Source organism: Copadichromis virginalis, linkage group LG22, assembly GCF_057382275.1.
Source record: "Copadichromis virginalis isolate Kocher_CV1m ecotype Utaka linkage group LG22, C_Virginalis_male_GT1.1, whole genome shotgun sequence".
Lineage (NCBI taxonomy): Eukaryota > Metazoa > Chordata > Actinopteri > Cichliformes > Cichlidae > Copadichromis > Copadichromis virginalis.
Genome location: NC_140638.1, coordinates 19,295,828 through 19,312,334, shown reverse-complemented (window position 1 = coordinate 19,312,334; position 16,507 = coordinate 19,295,828). Strand labels below are relative to the sequence as shown.

Sequence of the window (16,507 nt, the reverse complement as noted above, 5' to 3'; positions counted from 1 at the left end):
TGAACAATTGTACCTAATAAAGTGGTAGGTAAACCGTTCTGTGACATATTTGAAAGTGTTTCAAAACACATTTTGTCTCAATTCACATACAGGTGTTTTCCTTTGTGTGGAGTGTGAACCATCTACTTCACAGTAACTTGCACCTTGACCGTTCTCGTTAGTTTTATAAGCTTCTAAGAGCAGCGGACGTGTTGACACACTAATGGAGAGAAAGCAGAGAAATGCTCCTACATTTGTTCTTGCTGGTTCACTGTCATGGCTTATTAGGTAGTTTAATGGAACTGAGTCATCATTAATGTTATTAATTACTCGTGCTTTTTGTGTTGTGAAGTCAAAGTGTCTGTCACGACAAAAGTTTCAACCCTGCTTTAGCTTTTAAATACTTCCCACAATAATATTCAGTGTTTTGTTAGAAAATCAACTGTGTTTAAAGAAACCCATTCAAGCTAAAATGATCCAAGATGCTTACAGAAAACAAGTCGGAGAAAATGATCATTTTTAATTAAAACATGTTCATAATTTATACTTCATTATAATGTGCGTCTGTGCATTAATTACATTCAAGGCCTTTCCAGTCTAATTCACAACCAACTGAGTAAAGAACTTTATATACACACAATGTAATCATTTACAATGTCAAAATTAGGCTGAAATGGTTAAACTGTTAATGTTTGATCACGCTAAAGTCACACGTTGTCCAGGTTTAAATTTGACAGATTTTCTGTCTCCAGAGACGCCAAAGCCTTCATACCTAAAGAAAGTTTTAAAAAGATTTATATTAAAACACTGAATCAAATCAGAATGCAAAGTTACGTTTTTGAGTAGTAAAACAGCAACTACTACGTGTGCAGTTTCTCTACTCTCATTTAGTTGTTCAAGTTATTTCCCAAATTACACAGTACTGCAACTAAGATTTGTTTTTTTCACATTGTTTGTTTGGTTTTTTTAGTCCTCCATTGACGCAACCTGTCAGGAACCAGTTTTTCATGTTTTTAATTTCCTGCTGTTGATGACACTAAGTATCTTATGATGTCCTTGATAAATTGAGCATACTAAAGTCAATATTAAACAAATAACTGTTATAAAATCCTATTATTTCATTTGTACTGCTCACTTACAGTTTTGTGTATCTCTTCCAGTCGGCTTGGCTGAGGGAGGGTTTGGTCACGGCCAAGGCGGCGTTCACATGTGCTTGGCGCAGCAGCAGGCCTGGTTGTTTGGCAGCTGGATGCACATAAGCACACTCTTCCTACACAAACAATCACAAAGTAATTTTATACATAGTAGCTCATATAGGAAGATCTGGCTCTACAGGATGGAAAAGACTAGTGAAGCCAACTACAATGAAAAAAGTCCTAATCAGAATAACAGCACATTCAGACGCTCAAATATATTCATTGGAGTCACTCACATTGGCTTTCCTGTAGTTGTTCTTGATGTTATTAATCTCTTGTTGTAGTCGCTCCAGTTGCTCTTGGCCAAGCTCTTCATATCCCCTCTGGAGTGAGGGCATGTACGCAGGATTGACTGAGCTAGCGTGGTCACGAACTGATCCTCCAGTAAAGTCAGTGTTTATGGAACTGGGTCCAGAGATGCACTGGGAGTTCTGTTAAAGCAGGAGGATCGGAGGAAGAAAAAAACACACAAAAATTATGAGTGATAACATTTTTTTAATCCTATACTTAGTACTACACTTGTACTATGTGGTAGTAGTGCTCACTGGTTTTGAATTCTCCAACTCGGACTCAGAACTCTCAAAGTACAGTCTCCAGACATTGCCGTAGTGGTGTTTGTTTTCTGCATGAAGCTCACTGGGCTCCACGACCACCATAGACTGGTCCAGCCCCATGCCTGACTCTCCCTCTCCCGCCGAGTCGTCTGACCCACTGCCCTGGTTGTTCGGGAAGATCATGGAGGAAAGGCTCATGTCGCTTTCTGAGCCAGAGTTCAGCTCCTGATTGCCACATAGGAAGAGAGGGTTTAGACGTTCATATATATGGATTCACGAGGATTTGTAGTGTCCAACATGGGTCTTAACTGTGATACTACAGCTCAGTTTGAAATTAGTTTAAGCCTACTGTGCCTCAGGTAAGTTATTCCATTACATTTCTTGTCACTAAGGTTGGAGATAATTTAAATTAAGCTGAAAACTGATAATGGATTCAGAACTGGAGCAATTCACATGCTGAGACACATACAAAATACATTATTTAATTTGCCTGAGGGGCTAAAAAAAAATGCTTGGCTGCAACAAAATGAACTATAAATAATGGAATGGACAACAGTTCCCTGACTTCCTGTTTTATTAACCTAAGGTAATACATAATAACACAGTCCTCAGACAATACTTTAAGTACAATACACTTACATGTGGTGCGCTGGTGCCTATGCTGTTGTGGACAGCCTCCAGCTGTGCATTGTAGAGTAAGGCTTTCAGATCTGCCCCGGTAAACTGCTCTGTCGCTGCTGCCAGCTGCTCCAGGTCAACATCGGGAGCCAGGGGGACGCCTGCAGTCAGAGCTTTCAGGATCTCCACACGAGCCTCCTGGAAATGTGACACAATAGCTCGATTTAAAACCCAAGAATCTTTCATGTAACATGACTCAACATTACTTTTTGTCTTTTAAGGACTGATACATATATAATGAGTTTAGAAGTGAAGTGATGTTAATTAATAATTATTAATATTCTTTTAAACCAACAAACCAGGTCAGGGGGAGGGCAGTAAAGGGATTTGTCCAGCCGTCCAGGTCTCAGCAGGGCCGGGTCAATCAAATCTGGTCGGCTGGTGGCTGCAAGCACGTACACATCTATGAAGACAAACACGAAGAATTCAAATTTATTTATTTTAAATTGAATTGAATTAAAGATCCCTCCAAGTATGTTTCAAGACAGATTAAAATGCTACTAATTCGTCCAGAAAAAGGTTTAACCACATCTCTATAACCTTTCATAGCCAACTATATTGTTCAAATGTACTGGCCCAAGGTTTAGAGCATATTCATATTAGTCATAAGTATCACAATGAAGCACGTTTGATATATTGTAACCGAGCATAACATGCTTGGTCATGATTTAGTGAACCTTCACTTGAAGAGGCAGTAGCTGAGCCCAAGCATAGAACTTCAGTGTTTTTTTCCGATGAGAAGCTCATCTGAAGTAACTAATTGAGCAATCTATAAGGCATTCAAGAGGAACGTTTACTGCTCTGAAAACAGCATAGTTCAAACCCCAAAATGCATAAAATCATCACTGTACTTTGGAAAAGTGTTTTTCGAAACCATGTGAGTGCAAGAGTGAAGAGCACTCGGGTCTACACAGTTAAGTGCAGTGTGAGTGGAAGCCAGCCAGGAGAGGCAGGACAATTGTGCAAGGGTATGGTACAAGGTAACCCTGCCAAGTGTAGATTCACCCTTATTTTATTAATGTATTGACTAAACAGTGGCCATAATCACATTTAATTAAAAAAAAACAACATCCATTATACGTATATTGTTTTTCCCCATCAATCCCAAAATTGTTAACATTAAATTATCAAAGTCATGCTTAGATGCTCTGTCATTACCCAAAGGTCCATTTGAGCCAGGAGGGAAAAAAACTGAATGGACTTCATGAGACTTAACCCCCACTTAACTTTAAATGGCTTCAAACACTTCTGATCTCATCCCAACAGAGTCAGTCAGGAGTTAAAGCAGATTACTACAAAGCACTCGTGATGATGACTGTGTGTATAGTTTAAAGATGTATGACGTTACCCTGCAGTCCCTCCACTCCATCCAGCTGGGTGAGGAGCTGGTTGACCACGCGGTCGGTTACACCTGTGCTGTCGTGGCCCCTTCTGGGAGCCAGAGCGTCAAACTCGTCAAAGAACAGGATGCAGGGCTTGGCGGCTTGTGCCCTGAAAGAGGCAGAAGAAGAAGTGATTGAAGGAAATAAAAAGAAAACATTTCATTTATGTGAAACGCCAATACTTTACCATTACTTCAAATGTTTTATGTTAATAATTATAACTTGCAACAAAAGGTAATAACACAGCAACAGCGATGCCGGGAGGAGTTTAAAAGTTCACTAACCTCTGGAAGACATCACGGACTCCCTTCTCACTGGCTCCAATGTACTTACTTAGAAGTTCAGGTCCCTGGAGGGAGAGTTTAAAAAAATCTCTTGTTGCTGTAGAAACTTTGCTCTCATACAGAAGGGCAGTCTTATTTTAATGACGAAGCTGAAGCAGAGCCTACCTTGATGCTGATAAAGTTCATACCACTGTCTTTGGAGATAGCTCTGGCCAGCAGCGTTTTTCCTGTACCAGGAGCGCCATACAGCAGAGCTCCTGAGCGATGGCGGATAGGAAGATTGGCGAAAAGGACCGGATACTGCAACACACCAAGGACCCACAGTCAGTGACTGTGCAATAAATTATGCTGAATTCTAGCCTTGTCTGCTGATATAAGGGAGACCTCCCTTCATTTTTAAGAAGTAGTGTTAAAAAGGAAGAAGCTCAAACATTAACAGCCATGTCTTTTCCCTAAAACCACCGTGATGAGTTGATGACAACACGGCACAGAGCAGTCGGAGGGCTCACAGGATCAAAGATTACATGATAAAAATAGATCAAAGTTACCCACCTCATTATGTACTGAAACTGGAAGCGTCAAAACAGTCATATTTGAGGTAAATATATCAAAATAATTGTCAAAAAAGGGTCAACTGGGGGACCTTTAGATGATGCAACTATACTGCAACTCAAAGACTGGGCTGTAAGCAAGGGATCTGAAGAATCCTAAGGTAAATTAAATGAGCATTTTCATTAGTTATAAGACCTTTCACTGGATTTTCTCTACTACTATAAGACTCATGCAAGCTGAATAAACGGGTTTTCCACCTCTCCAGAAAGAAAAGACGCTTTATCGGCTCGAATAAAAGAGGTTTTAATATATTAGTGGTCTAGGCAATTACATAATTTGGGAGTCTTATTATTACTTTGCTTGTAGTTTTTGTTTGTTTCTAAATCAGCTGATTCAAATATTTTATTTTCATTTTGTCTGTACTGAGCCCCTCATCACCACTCATGCCGATGCTTTCCAAAGCTCATCTGTACAACAATCAATAGTAATTATGGTGTTTAAAATACCTAGATAGTAGCTCATTATACCACACTGCAGCTAAAACACATTTTGAAAAAAGCAACAGCCATCTGACCTTAGCAGGAAGCAGTATGGTGTCCATAAGCTGCTGTCGCACTTCTTTTAGCCCTCCTACCCTGTCCAACCCAAATCCACTGGGGGTGTGGAGGTCTACACCCCACAAAGAGGGGGGGGTGAAGCCTTTGAGAGCCTGCGCAAAGTCCCTCCAGGACAGACACACTCCTGCAAAATACAGGGCACAATGAATACATCTGGACAATAACTCTACATTAGCATCAGTGGTCACATGATGCAGGAAGAATCTGAAGACCTGAAATTGATCTATTGGGAATTTCATCAGTCTTTGATACCTTGTTCACTGTGTCCTCTTAGCATAGTGTTAGCATGAACAGCCCGCTCTAACAGCAGTACTAGATCTTGAGGTGTGTATCCCTCTGTCTCCTTAGCAACAGCCCCGATATCAAGACTCTGTAAAGTCTCAACAGACAGGCAGGACTTCCTCAGGATCAGATGGCGCAGAATCTCAACCCTCTGGGCCTGCAAACAATAAAATGATCGGTGTTTTTTTTTTTCTTTTCTACTTTGTGTATACTTGTGCTTGTGTGTGTACAGGGTGGGCCATTTATATGGATACACCGTAATATAATGGGAATGGTTGGTGATATTAAAGTCCTGTTTGTGGCACATTAGTATATGCGAGGGGGCAAACTCCTCAAGATGGGTGGTGACCATGGTGGCCATTTAGAAGTCGGCCATCTTGGATACAACTTTTGTTTTTTCAATAGGAAGAGGGCCATGTGACACATCAAACTTATTGGTAATGTCACAAGAAAAACAATGGTGTGCTTGGTTTTAACGTAACTTTATTCTTTCATGAGTTATTTACAAGTTTCTCTTTGTTCACATGTCGAAGAGGTTAACACGTGTGGAGCGGATCGAAATTGTGTTGATATCTGGTGAACGCAGTAACCGGGTCATTGCAGCAGATTTCAATGCAAGACACCCTACGAGTCCACCCATCGCCCATGCTACAGTCAGCAAACTGCTTGCCAAGTTTCGTGAAACTGGTTCAGTGTTGGATTTGCCAAAATGTGGACGCAAGAAAACTGTTACTGTTGAAGAAACATCAGTGGCTGTCCTGGCTTCATTCAGCAAGAGCCCACAGCGTAGCACTCGCCGCATGTCACTGGAGAGTGGCATTAGTCAAACATCCCTTCGGCGGATATTAGCTACTCACAAATGGCACCCTTACAAACTCCAGCTGCTGCAGCGTGTCAACGAGGATGACCCAGATCAGCGCACAGAATTTGCAGAATGGGCAAAACAAAAATTGGAACAGGACCCTCAGTTCACGCAGAAGATTTTGTTCAGTGATGAGGCAAACTTTTATTTGAATGGTGAAGTTAACAAACAAAACCACCACTATTGTTCTGACACTAACCCACATTGGATGGATCCCTCCAAGACTGTTGGAACGACAAAGTGATGGTTTGGTGTGGTATATAGGGTACAACCATAGTGGGTCCATTCTTCATCAATGGAAACCTCAAGGCCACTGGATATTTGAAATTGCTACATGATGATGTGTTTCCCTCTTTATGCACTGAAGCTGGCACGTTCCCTGAGTTTTTCCAGCAAGATGGTGCACCACCACATTATTAGTGCCAGGTCCGAGCATTCCTAGATGAACAGTTTCCTGGAAAGTGGATTGGTCATCGTGGGCCAGTTGAATGGCCTCCAAGGTCTCCCAATCTGACCCCCTTAGACTTTTATCTGTGGGGTCATCTGAAGGCAATTGTCTATGGTGTGAAGATACGAGATGTGCAGCACCTGAAACTACGGATACTGGATGCCTGTGCTGGCATTTCTCCTGCGCTGTTGCTATCAGTGTGTGAAGAGTGGGAGAAGAGGGTTGCATTGACAATCCAACAGTTTGCCCCCCTGACATATACTAATGTGCCACAAACAGGACTTTAATATCACCAACCATTCCCATGTTATTACGGTGTATCCATATAAATGACCCACCCTGTACATATGGATGTGGATGAGTGCCGACCTGATCAGGTGGCTGGATGTTTACAAATCCCTGGATGAAGTGGGAACCGTGTACCTCAGTCAGAGAGGGATGGAGGGAGTGTTCACTCTGGCTGGTAATGATCAGACACACCAGGCTAGAGTGAAGCATCACCTCATCCACCACATCCTGCAGGCCTGCAGCCACAGTGAGATAACATTACTCATCAAAGTAGGAAATGATTATCGATCCTGTCTGTCAAAAGGCATTCCCACAGGTAAGAAAATATTTTACTTTGAGCAATGTGCTGCTGAAGGAGTGCCTCCGGGCCGTGTTCATGTTCAGGTGAGGCTGGTGACCGCGTCAAACGATCCAGGTCATCAAGTAGAACAACAGAGGGCTGCCTCCATTCTGCCTGTTCAAAAATGTCCATCAGATTCTGTCTCACAGTTTCTACTCTTTTGCCTAAAAGGAAAACAAAACATCTTTTTAATTAAGTAAAATTTTATCCTTCTTTTCCATTCAGACAGCAAATATTCATGAAGTCTTTCTTGACCTTGTAGCTTTTTGCAGTCTACCACCTCAATGTGTGCATCCAGCTCTTCTCTAGCTTTCCTGCAAAAGGCTTGGGATAGAGTGCTCTTCCCACTCCCCTGAAGAGAGAAGTTACAGCACAACATGTTGTAGACTTAAGAAAACAATACTGGTTAATATGTGTTCTCCAGTGAGCTTAAGCTGCAAAAAAAAACAACAACAAACAAACATCAATGCTATGAAGTAGCAATTTATCTTATGTTAATGAATTATATTGACAGCCGTTGTGTTAGCAATAGTAGTTAACTTAAATGTTAAGTAAAGAGATACCTTGGCACCAGTGATGAGAAGAGCTCCACCTTGAAGTCCCCGACCAGTGGTACCCAGCTCTCTCGAGAGGGGACTACCCAGAAGGCTATGGGAGATAAACTCAAACCCAGTTCTACAAAGCTCATCCATCCCCCTGGGGAAAAAAACCCAAACATGACGGAGACTGATGGAGAAAAACAATCTCCTGCTTAAATCACGCATAGGTACTGAATTAGCAAAAGACGTACCCAAGAATACTAAGAGAGGGAAGTTCTGAGTGGGGTGTTTCAACTTCAGGCTTCACAGCTGGGGTGGTTACTGGCTCTCTGTCTACCTGAAGATGAGAGAAAGAGATAACTGAACAACTTCAAAGACTTTTTTTTCTTAAAAACGTGTTGAATTTTTTAATAAAAACTGCATGAAGCAATCTGTTTTCATTTAAATGTTTAAAGACACAGATATATAATTCTCCACTTGCATGGCGATACCTGTATGTCTTTCTTCTCGATAACTGTGGGTGCTAGCAGAAACAGCTGATCTGAAGCTTCAGTCTGTGGTTCTGGTTTCAGCACAGTTAAAGCAAACTCTAACTTTGCTATGGAAAAGAATAAAAAGTGAAGGGCCATTATTTAAAAAAAAAATAAGAAGCTAATTTAAGATATTTATTATTACCCCCTTTTTTAAATTTACATAGCCATATGCAAATCTGTCTGTGCATGATTTATAAATACACTTCTTTGGCTTGTAACGGAAGTGCAGGAATGAATCACCATCAGTTCCATGTAGGAGGATGGTGCCAGACCGTGCTGTCAGACAGGCTAAAGGTTCGTGACTCTGTGTGTGCAGCCAACCAAGGAATGCTGTCTGGATCTCCTCATCATCCTCCTCAGGCTGAAGAGAAAAATGTCAAAAAAAATTAAAAATCAGATGGACAGAAAGGAAAGAAGCTGAACAAATTTTCTGCAATTCTGAACAAATTATATGTCCTTGTACTTCATTTACATCCGACACTGTAACACAGATGTACACTCCAGCACTCACCAGTGGATTTAGGGGTTGTAGGCAAATAGTAGAAGCTACTTTGATAGCTGATTTCACTGGCTTAATTCTTACTGTTGAATGGGCAGGGATATTAAGCCTTCTGGCCAGAGGCTCTGGAATCTAAAAAATGAAAGATACAAAAATTTTAACAGAAACAGAAAGAAGTAGGGCACTGCAGTATTGTTAAAATACTGTTTATAAACTATAGATATTCTTCTCTTCAGACACCATACTCACCCATACTCTTCCACTGTGAATCTCTCCCTTGCTTCTTTCCTTGCATCCAAGCAGCTTGGTACAATGGCACACTGCCCTAACCACCATGGCCTCCTCTTCCTTCACCTCCTCTCCTTCAGGCGTAGCAGTCTCCTTAGTAACTCTTGCCTTTTTCTTTTTCTCCATTGCCTGCTTGGTTCTGTCCCTCGTTTCTTTGGGGGATGGGACTTTGGAGAGAAGGCCATATGTAATTGAGGAGTGACCTTCACTCAGCCTAGCATTGAAACTGTGGCTCCAAGGAAAGATGTGAATAGCATTAGTTGCAACGTGGCTTATGGTGCTGAGAGAGTGGGGAGGTGCACCGCACACTCTGTACAGAGAGTCCGTAAGGAGAGTGGGGATTTCAGGTAAAGGCGGTTGTTCCTTAACTGGGTCATAAGCGCCCTTTATCATATAATGAAAGAGGCTTTTCAGGTCGGCTATGCCACCCCACTGGTGGCTGTTAGAAGTAGAGGAGGCAGTTTCTGATGATGGTCCTGAAGGGGAGGAGAAATCCATGTTTGGCTGTCTGTGAAAACTTTCTGAGTTTGGGTTGGCTTTTAGATGAGAATGTGTGTGGGTGCCAGTTTCAGCACGGATCTTCGGGGACACAACAAGTTCTGTGAATTGCTCCAGGCGACCGTAGGGCACACGTGGAGAAAGTGAAGCTGTGCAGAATTTTTTTTAAATTAAACTGTAGTCATAGAAGTCAAACATTTAAAACTCAAGTTGAGCAGGCAAACCATTATAACTGCAATATTTTTGTGTCACATGTTATTTGATAAACAACATAGAATAATTGTATCAAAACTGACCTATTCGGATAAAGATTACCGTGTGGTTGTCCACCCACACAGGAAACACGGCATCTTGGAAAACTACTCTGATCTGATCCAGTAGTTGCAGCTCCAGCGCAGAACTGTGGAGCTCCTGGCGATATCAGTCACACAAAAGTGATATATTAATAGTTGTTAAGTGTGCTTTAAAAAGGAGAAGTCACCTTGTAATTATTAGAATGTGTAAAATAGTGCAAACTTGTATGAAGACAAGTTTCACATATTGTATGTCACTAAATTACCCACCAGGATTTCCCAGTCATCAGCTGATACAGGCTCCACAAACACCCGATCCAATGATGAGACCTGATGACATGGCCTTAAGAAGCCCTGAGGAAAAACAAACCAGTAAACTAAACAACTAGTAAGTCCAGACAGAAACTGACAATCACTGTACACTGTCACAAGATGGAGAAAATTAGCTTCTTCTGAAAATACAGCGAAGAACAGATTCCTCACGGAGGGGCTCTACCTGCTCTCCATCTGTCAGGCCCTGCTTCTCTCCTAGCTGCCGACACAGCTCCACTTTGTGGCTGCCCAGGCTGGAGCTGGCTCTGTTTTGAGTCCAGGTGAGGAACACTGGAGGCCCATGACCACAGGACAACTCCAGAGGCTGGTTCTGAAAAAGACCTTAAATGGGTTGACTGTGAATGTCACTGTATACAAAAGTATTCTACAGTCATTGCCAAGTTGCATGGGATCATGCAACTTGGCAAAGACCCCAAACTAGAGCAGCAAATCTCCAACAGAGTGGCTGTAAAGGAAAGGAATCAGTGTGTTGCAATAGCCCAGTCAAAGTCCAGACCTCAGCCTGATTGAAATGCGGAACCTAAAGAGAGCTGTGCATCAAAAAATTCCTGCAAACACTGTAGAGTGGGACAAAGTTTCTCCACAACGCAGTCAGACACTAATAACAACATAAATAAAATGGTTACTTCAATTTAGTGCAGCTAAAGGTGGTTCAACAAGCTTTACTGAATCAAGGGGTGTACTTTGTTTTTCACATGACTGCATGTTTGCTGAAGCACCTTTTGTTTACCCTAGACTACACCATGACCACCATCCTTGCTTGCAACCATGCTTGAGCAAACAAATCGTCCTCATTCAATCCATTTTACACTGTTTAGACTAATAATGACAGGGTTAACCCAGTTCTGAATCCTTTGTAAGTAAAGGTCAAACTTAAGGAGAGGAAGCCACGAACCAGGAATTCCTGTTAGCCAAAAAAGTGCAAATATAAACAGAAAGCCTTCATCAGAAAAACACTGTTCATTCATAACAGCGAACAGGATACAAGCTAGAAAAGTCATTTTAAAAGATACACTAGACCCCGGATTTATGTCTAACCTAGTCCTTTGTCTCCACCAAGTGAAACCGTAAAGGAACTGCTACGAAAACAGCTCCACCGAGAAGGAAACAAATACTGAAATACTAATTGCTAACTACCCTCTCTCTCCATATGCTGTAGTATTGTGTTTGACTCAGCTCCTCTTCTATCTATATTCAGAGCACGTTTCCAGCCGGGCCGAAGTGGAGTGAATGGAGTCATGAAAAACTGATCTTTCCAATTCATTTGATCTAGAGAGCAGCCTGACGCGAGGTCTAAACTGCAGAAGTCACATTTTATTTTGTAATGTGAATAACTGTCAAAGGGTCTCGGAAATTAATTTACAGCAGCATTAATTTTGTTAAAAAAAATACAAGAATAGAACAACATACAGAACGGGCCAACATTTAAGCTAAAAATTGTTTAAGTCAACAAAGCTTCTACTAATTTTACCTAAACGATAGTGCTAGGTGGTTAGCTAGGCTATCTTACCTCGTTCAGGGAAAGCTGTGATATTAGCTTCAAGGGAAGGTGTAAAAAGCAGTTTTTTGCGTTGCTAAAAGTGACAGTTACGGGTTGAATGCCCTGATTGCTAAACATGATTTTCACAAAGTTTTCTATTTCGCGTTCAACGCGTCAAGGAAGCTGCACCGCTAACATCAAGTGTATGACAAACTCATAGTGGATCGATGTGCTCTGTGTGTGCCAGACCAGAGTAGCCGATATTCGGTTGAACGCATTTCAGAATAAGACGTCCAACTACGACATGCTTTGAATGAATCCTATTCAACACGAGAATGAACCTTTATTTTGAAATGCATCAAGTGAAAAGTTAATTTCCACAAACATGGCGGCTCCCGTCAACAACAGCTCTGGCTGCTGGAGAGTCCCGGAGGTTTACAAACATCACGAACAGCAGAGAGTGTGCATTTCTCGACCAAAATATAGGGAAGGAAGAAAAGCCAAAGCAGTTAAGGTAAGAGGACCCTTTTGTTTAGAAAAGAGCGTATCTTAAGGTGTGAGACACTCCCTGCTACATGGGAACGTCACTTACAGTGTTTTTAAAAAAACATTTGCTCTCTTCCGGATTTTATGGACTCCACTGAACCACAGTGAGAGCCTTAACCACATCTGGATGATAAATATAACCACTGTTCGCAGTTTTCACATGAGCATTTTCCCATCAGTGTACCGCAGTCAAGTGTTGCATTATTTGCAGGTTTACACCATAAATTTAGAGAGTCGTTACCTGATGGTCCAAGGGGTCCCAGCGATTGGGGTTATGACTGAGTTGATTCAGCTGTGTGCCCTCTATGGAGCTGTGGAGGAGTACAGGCCCCTGGACGAGTATCCTGCCGAGGAGTTCACAGAGGTGTACCTCGTAAAGTTCCAAAAACTCACAAGTGCCAGGTACAAGATGTCACTAGACTGTTCATTATGCCTAACTGGCAACGTCTGAAGGACCTTCTGAATAATTTGGTTTCATTTCAGAGCAGCAAAGCGACACATGGATGAGAAAGGTTTCTATGGTGGTGTGCTGCATGTGTGCTACGTCCCCGAATATGAGACTGTGGAAGACACCAGGCTCAAGCTGCAGGACCGGAGGAGCTATGTCATCCGGGCTGCTCAGAAAAGAGGTATAATTTTATGTCTATAGGTTATATTTTGCCTCACAAAATCCACCACTCAAATGAGTAGCTTCTTAGTTCCTCATTAGTCCAAGCAAACTTCAGTTAACATAAATAAGGATAAGCTTTATTTGTCAGTTGCAGTTGCCTGCAGCTGAGATGACAGACCTACAGTAGATGACCATACAGACAATACATAAAATATACAAACTTACATTGGGGAGACAGGTCAGACTAGGCAGCAGAAAAAAAAGGGTAGACAGTGAAATATGTAACATATAGGGGCAAGGTCAGGAGAAAAAAAAGGTTTCTGCCCATGGTGACTCTGACAAATGAGTCATCATGAGGAGAAAACACAAAAACACTCCATAGCACATAAAGAGCAAAGATATCATCACACTATACTCCATGAAACACAGACAAGCAACATAAGGGCGGGGGTGCACCAATGTGCACAGACGCTGCGATTCTTCGTGCCTCCAGCTGAGCCGCTGTCTCTGTAGACGGGGAGGTAAGCATGACAGGAGGCGTTGGATCCGGGGAGGGATATCTGCATGCACTTTTATTTTCATTTGACTCGGATCTTTTTGAATGATGTGGATTTTTGACACTTTTTTCTGTCTCATTTTATTATTGCAAAGTGAGAGAAAGGGAACAGAAAGAGGACACACAAGAGGAGCCTACTTCATCGGAAACAACTACCACGTCAGACGACAACATCCTCACACACAAACAGACCTCTGGAAATGACAATACAAGGGAGACTCCAAACATCAGCCACTATTTAGGCTTTCCTCTACTGCCATTACCTCCCCAAGAACATCATTACCATAGGCCTAAAAGTCAACATTTACCAACAGAGGATAAAATGGGGACTTTGCACAATACCTGTGCTGACACATTAGAGCAGCGAGAAGGGAGTTCAAGGAGCAAACAGACCTTATCGAGCAGACCGTCAGCACGTCAGGCTGCGGCAGTCAGATTTCTTCCTCGGACCACACACTTGGAGAAACGGAAACGCAAAATGGAAGAGGCTGAGGAGGCCTCCAGTACGGTTTCTGGGCAGAACGAGCCTTTGATTGGACCAAAACTACCAGAACCATCCAAACTGGACATGGAGGATGAGTCACTGAACACAACTGTCAGCCTGATCAGGAACACAATGAAGCAGGTACATGTGATTATATTGTTTTGGTTGTAATTAAGGACAAAATAATATTTTCACTATGCTCTAAATCACTTTTTACAGTTAATCCAGTTTCGTCGTCTCTCCTAGGTGACATCGAGTCCAGACATCAAACCAGTGGAGAAGAAGGTCAAACCACGCCGTCGGATTTGATAGAGCAGGATTTATTTATTTTTTCTTAATTAAACAAATCTTGCATCACAGCACCGTTCCATTGAGGTTAATATTAAAGATATTTTGGCTAGGTATGCAGTTATGTGATTTGGTTATTGTTCGAATTGTTCCTGAAATACGTGTCCCTCAAACATCTCGATTCTCTGAAAAAAAAGAAAGAAAAGCAGACTGTAAGATTGAGAATTTTTGATGGGGAAATTTAAAGAGCTTAACAAATTCTCATTACAGATTACCCTGAAGTCAGGAAGGCAGGTTCCAAAAGCTTCCAGCAATAGGTTCTCATCTTTCACAGTCTTTTCAAAATCTTCAAAAGACAATTTGCCATCATGGTCATAGTCCTGTGGGAGGAAGCACCATTGGCAGAGCTGCTAAACTATTTACAGACCTGAGAATTTTTTAAATAGTGTTTTGGTTTGTTTTAATCATGTGTAAACAGTTATATCTGTGCAGCAAACAGCTCACCATCTTCTTCAGTATGATCTCCACCAGGTCTTTGATTCCTTCGTCAGGGTCCTCCTCATTGGGCTGTCTGATGAGCCTGCCCTTCAGCATATGAAGCATCTCCTCTCTAGAGATGGCATTGTCACCATTCAGGTCGTAGACAGTGAAGCAGTCTGAGCCATGCCAAACACAGGGATTTTTTTTAGGTAGATAAAGCTACATGTGTGAAGGTGTGAGAGTGAGGTAAAGCAAAAAAAAGTAAGATTGAGAAGTTACATTTTATTTTTTCATCCAAGGTCCCCCGAAGAAAGACGGACAGTCCCTCGATCCACTCTTTCATGCTGACAACGCTGTCGTTGTCTTTGTCAAATGTCCTGAAGACTGAATGACAGACAGTTACACTCACAACATGTCTTGGATTTAATTATAGATTTCAATTGTTTGTACTGAAGAAACTGCTCATTCCCAACTGTACTCCTGGACAAGCGTACTGAAAGATTTAATTTAATCATTCTGAAAAAGGTGGTGGAGGTGAGAATTCTGGGTTGTACTTACAGGGTGATAGTGATGATTTGGAGATTTTGCTTACTTTCCACCATTTTATTGACATTTTACTATTTCAAAAAACAATATTGGCTCTGTTTAAATTTGATGGCACCAACATATCTCAAGACAGCTGAGAGGGCAACAGTAGGGTGCAAAACTAAGTGGTACTAAAAAAAGAAACGATGCAACTTTAGGTTAATTGGCAGCAGGTCACTGACATGAATGGATATTTTATTTTATTTTTTAAAAACATCTTGGAGAAGCAGAGTTCCTCAAAAGTAAAGATGGGCCGAGGTTTGCCAGTCTACAAAAAACTGCCTCTACAGTTTATGCAAATTCGAAATTATCAAATTTACATTTTACAGAGAGTCCCACCTTTTTTTGGAACTGGGTTTGTAAATAATATAAGTTTAAATAACTGTAAACTGAATACCTCTACCCGTCATCCTGTCATCAGTAAGTCCAAAGATGCTGTGGAGTGTGCTTATGAACTTTCCTCGGTCCAGACCGTGCACAGCTCTGCCAGAGTTGTTCTGCTCCGCCACAAGGACGTTAAACTCTCGGATAAGGCACTCAACCTCTTTTTTACTGACTATAAACAGAAACATAAAAAAAAATGGCGTACACTTCATCTGCTCTAACAATACCTAGACGGCAGTGTGTATTTTCATACCTGCTAAGTAAAACAATGAACCGTAAAGCTTAGCATGGACTGAACTACCGCTATAACAAAGCTGGCTTAGTTTATTGATTTGAGAAGTTTAACCGTCATACTCACAGTGCTCCACTTGTTTCGAAATGTTCTCAGCGAGCGTCTGTGTCGCCCGTTTGTTCACAGCAGATATTTTTGACATTTTCGATGAGGCCAGACTCAGCTACAGTCCACTCACAGGGAAGTTGGTGTACTGTTGCCATGGCTACCGCGAAACGTTTACGGTAGTGTGTGTTCAAGAACCTCGACGGTTTACTACCGGTGGAAACACCGTAACTACACATCATTTTCTACTTGAATTTTTAGCGCAGTAACAAACGAAAATATGCCTCAACACTGACTGTCCTGTATCTGTTC

General features: G+C 41.7%; 3 protein-coding genes across 4 annotated transcripts; 1 reads left to right on the top strand and 2 right to left on the bottom strand.

Annotated features, from left to right (window-relative positions):
• Positions 1–484: 484 nt before the first annotated feature.
• Positions 485–12,156, bottom strand: pex1 (peroxisomal biogenesis factor 1). Of its 2 annotated transcripts, none has more exons than XM_085445102.1 (24): positions 11,956–12,156; positions 10,609–10,755; positions 10,383–10,466; positions 10,116–10,230; positions 9,283–9,968; positions 9,046–9,165; positions 8,775–8,895; positions 8,493–8,599; positions 8,253–8,338; positions 8,026–8,158; positions 7,718–7,814; positions 7,456–7,626; positions 7,204–7,358; positions 5,495–5,681; positions 5,200–5,366; positions 4,239–4,373; positions 4,074–4,138; positions 3,756–3,898; positions 2,707–2,810; positions 2,369–2,545; positions 1,721–1,954; positions 1,412–1,606; positions 1,119–1,249; positions 485–751 (listed from the first exon to the last, which is right to left on the bottom strand). In XM_085445102.1, the coding sequence occupies exons 1-24, from the start codon at positions 12,061–12,063 to the stop codon at positions 676–678; spliced, it is 3,744 nt and encodes a 1,247-aa protein (XP_085301228.1). In that variant the 5' UTR covers positions 12,064–12,156; the 3' UTR covers positions 485–675. The 2 variants fall into 2 exon arrangements, with proteins under 2 accessions (XP_085301228.1, XP_085301229.1); XM_085445103.1 differs by having other exon boundaries at positions 9,283–9,797.
• Positions 12,157–12,215: 59 nt separating this feature from the next.
• Positions 12,216–14,754, top strand: rbm48 (RNA binding motif protein 48). Its single transcript, XM_085445105.1, has 5 exons — positions 12,216–12,439; positions 12,683–12,873; positions 12,955–13,100; positions 13,733–14,262; positions 14,368–14,754. Exons 1-5 carry the CDS (start codon positions 12,311–12,313, stop codon positions 14,428–14,430), a joined length of 1,059 nt encoding a protein of 352 aa, XP_085301231.1. The 5' UTR covers positions 12,216–12,310; the 3' UTR covers positions 14,431–14,754.
• clxn (calaxin) lies at positions 14,426–16,377 on the bottom strand. The gene is made up of 6 exons (XM_085445106.1): positions 16,217–16,377; positions 15,872–16,030; positions 15,169–15,273; positions 14,914–15,065; positions 14,685–14,789; positions 14,426–14,594 (listed from the first exon to the last, which is right to left on the bottom strand). Exons 1-6 carry the CDS (start codon positions 16,290–16,292, stop codon positions 14,544–14,546), a joined length of 648 nt encoding a protein of 215 aa, XP_085301232.1. The 5' UTR covers positions 16,293–16,377; the 3' UTR covers positions 14,426–14,543.
• Positions 16,378–16,507: the final 130 nt, after the last annotated feature.

Bases quoted from the DNA above. Each gene is read 5' to 3' on its own strand.
- pex1 (XM_085445102.1), bottom strand. From the start codon at position 12,063: ATGTTTAGCAATCAGGGCATTCAACCCGTAACTGTCACTTTTAGCAAC. The intron at 10,756-11,955 runs GTAAGATAGCCT...GGTCTTTTTCAG, and splicing joins CACAGCTTTCCCTGAACGAG to AACCAGCCTCTGGAGTTGTC. The intron at 9,969-10,115 runs GTCAGTTTTGAT...AATTCTGCACAG, and splicing joins GGTAATCTTTATCCGAATAG to CTTCACTTTCTCCACGTGTG.
- rbm48 (XM_085445105.1), top strand. From the start codon at position 12,311: ATGGCGGCTCCCGTCAACAACAGCTCTGGCTGCTGGAGAGTCCCGGAG. The intron at 12,440-12,682 runs GTAAGAGGACCC...CATTATTTGCAG, and splicing joins GAAAAGCCAAAGCAGTTAAG to GTTTACACCATAAATTTAGA. The intron at 12,874-12,954 runs GTACAAGATGTC...GTTTCATTTCAG, and splicing joins CAAAAACTCACAAGTGCCAG to AGCAGCAAAGCGACACATGG.
- clxn (XM_085445106.1), bottom strand. From the start codon at position 16,292: ATGTCAAAAATATCTGCTGTGAACAAACGGGCGACACAGACGCTCGCT. The intron at 15,274-15,871 runs GTATTCAGTTTA...TCTGTCATTCAG, and splicing joins TGACAGGATGACGGGTAGAG to TCTTCAGGACATTTGACAAA. The intron at 14,790-14,913 runs GTGAGCTGTTTG...TTCCTCCCACAG, and splicing joins AGATCATACTGAAGAAGATG to GACTATGACCATGATGGCAA.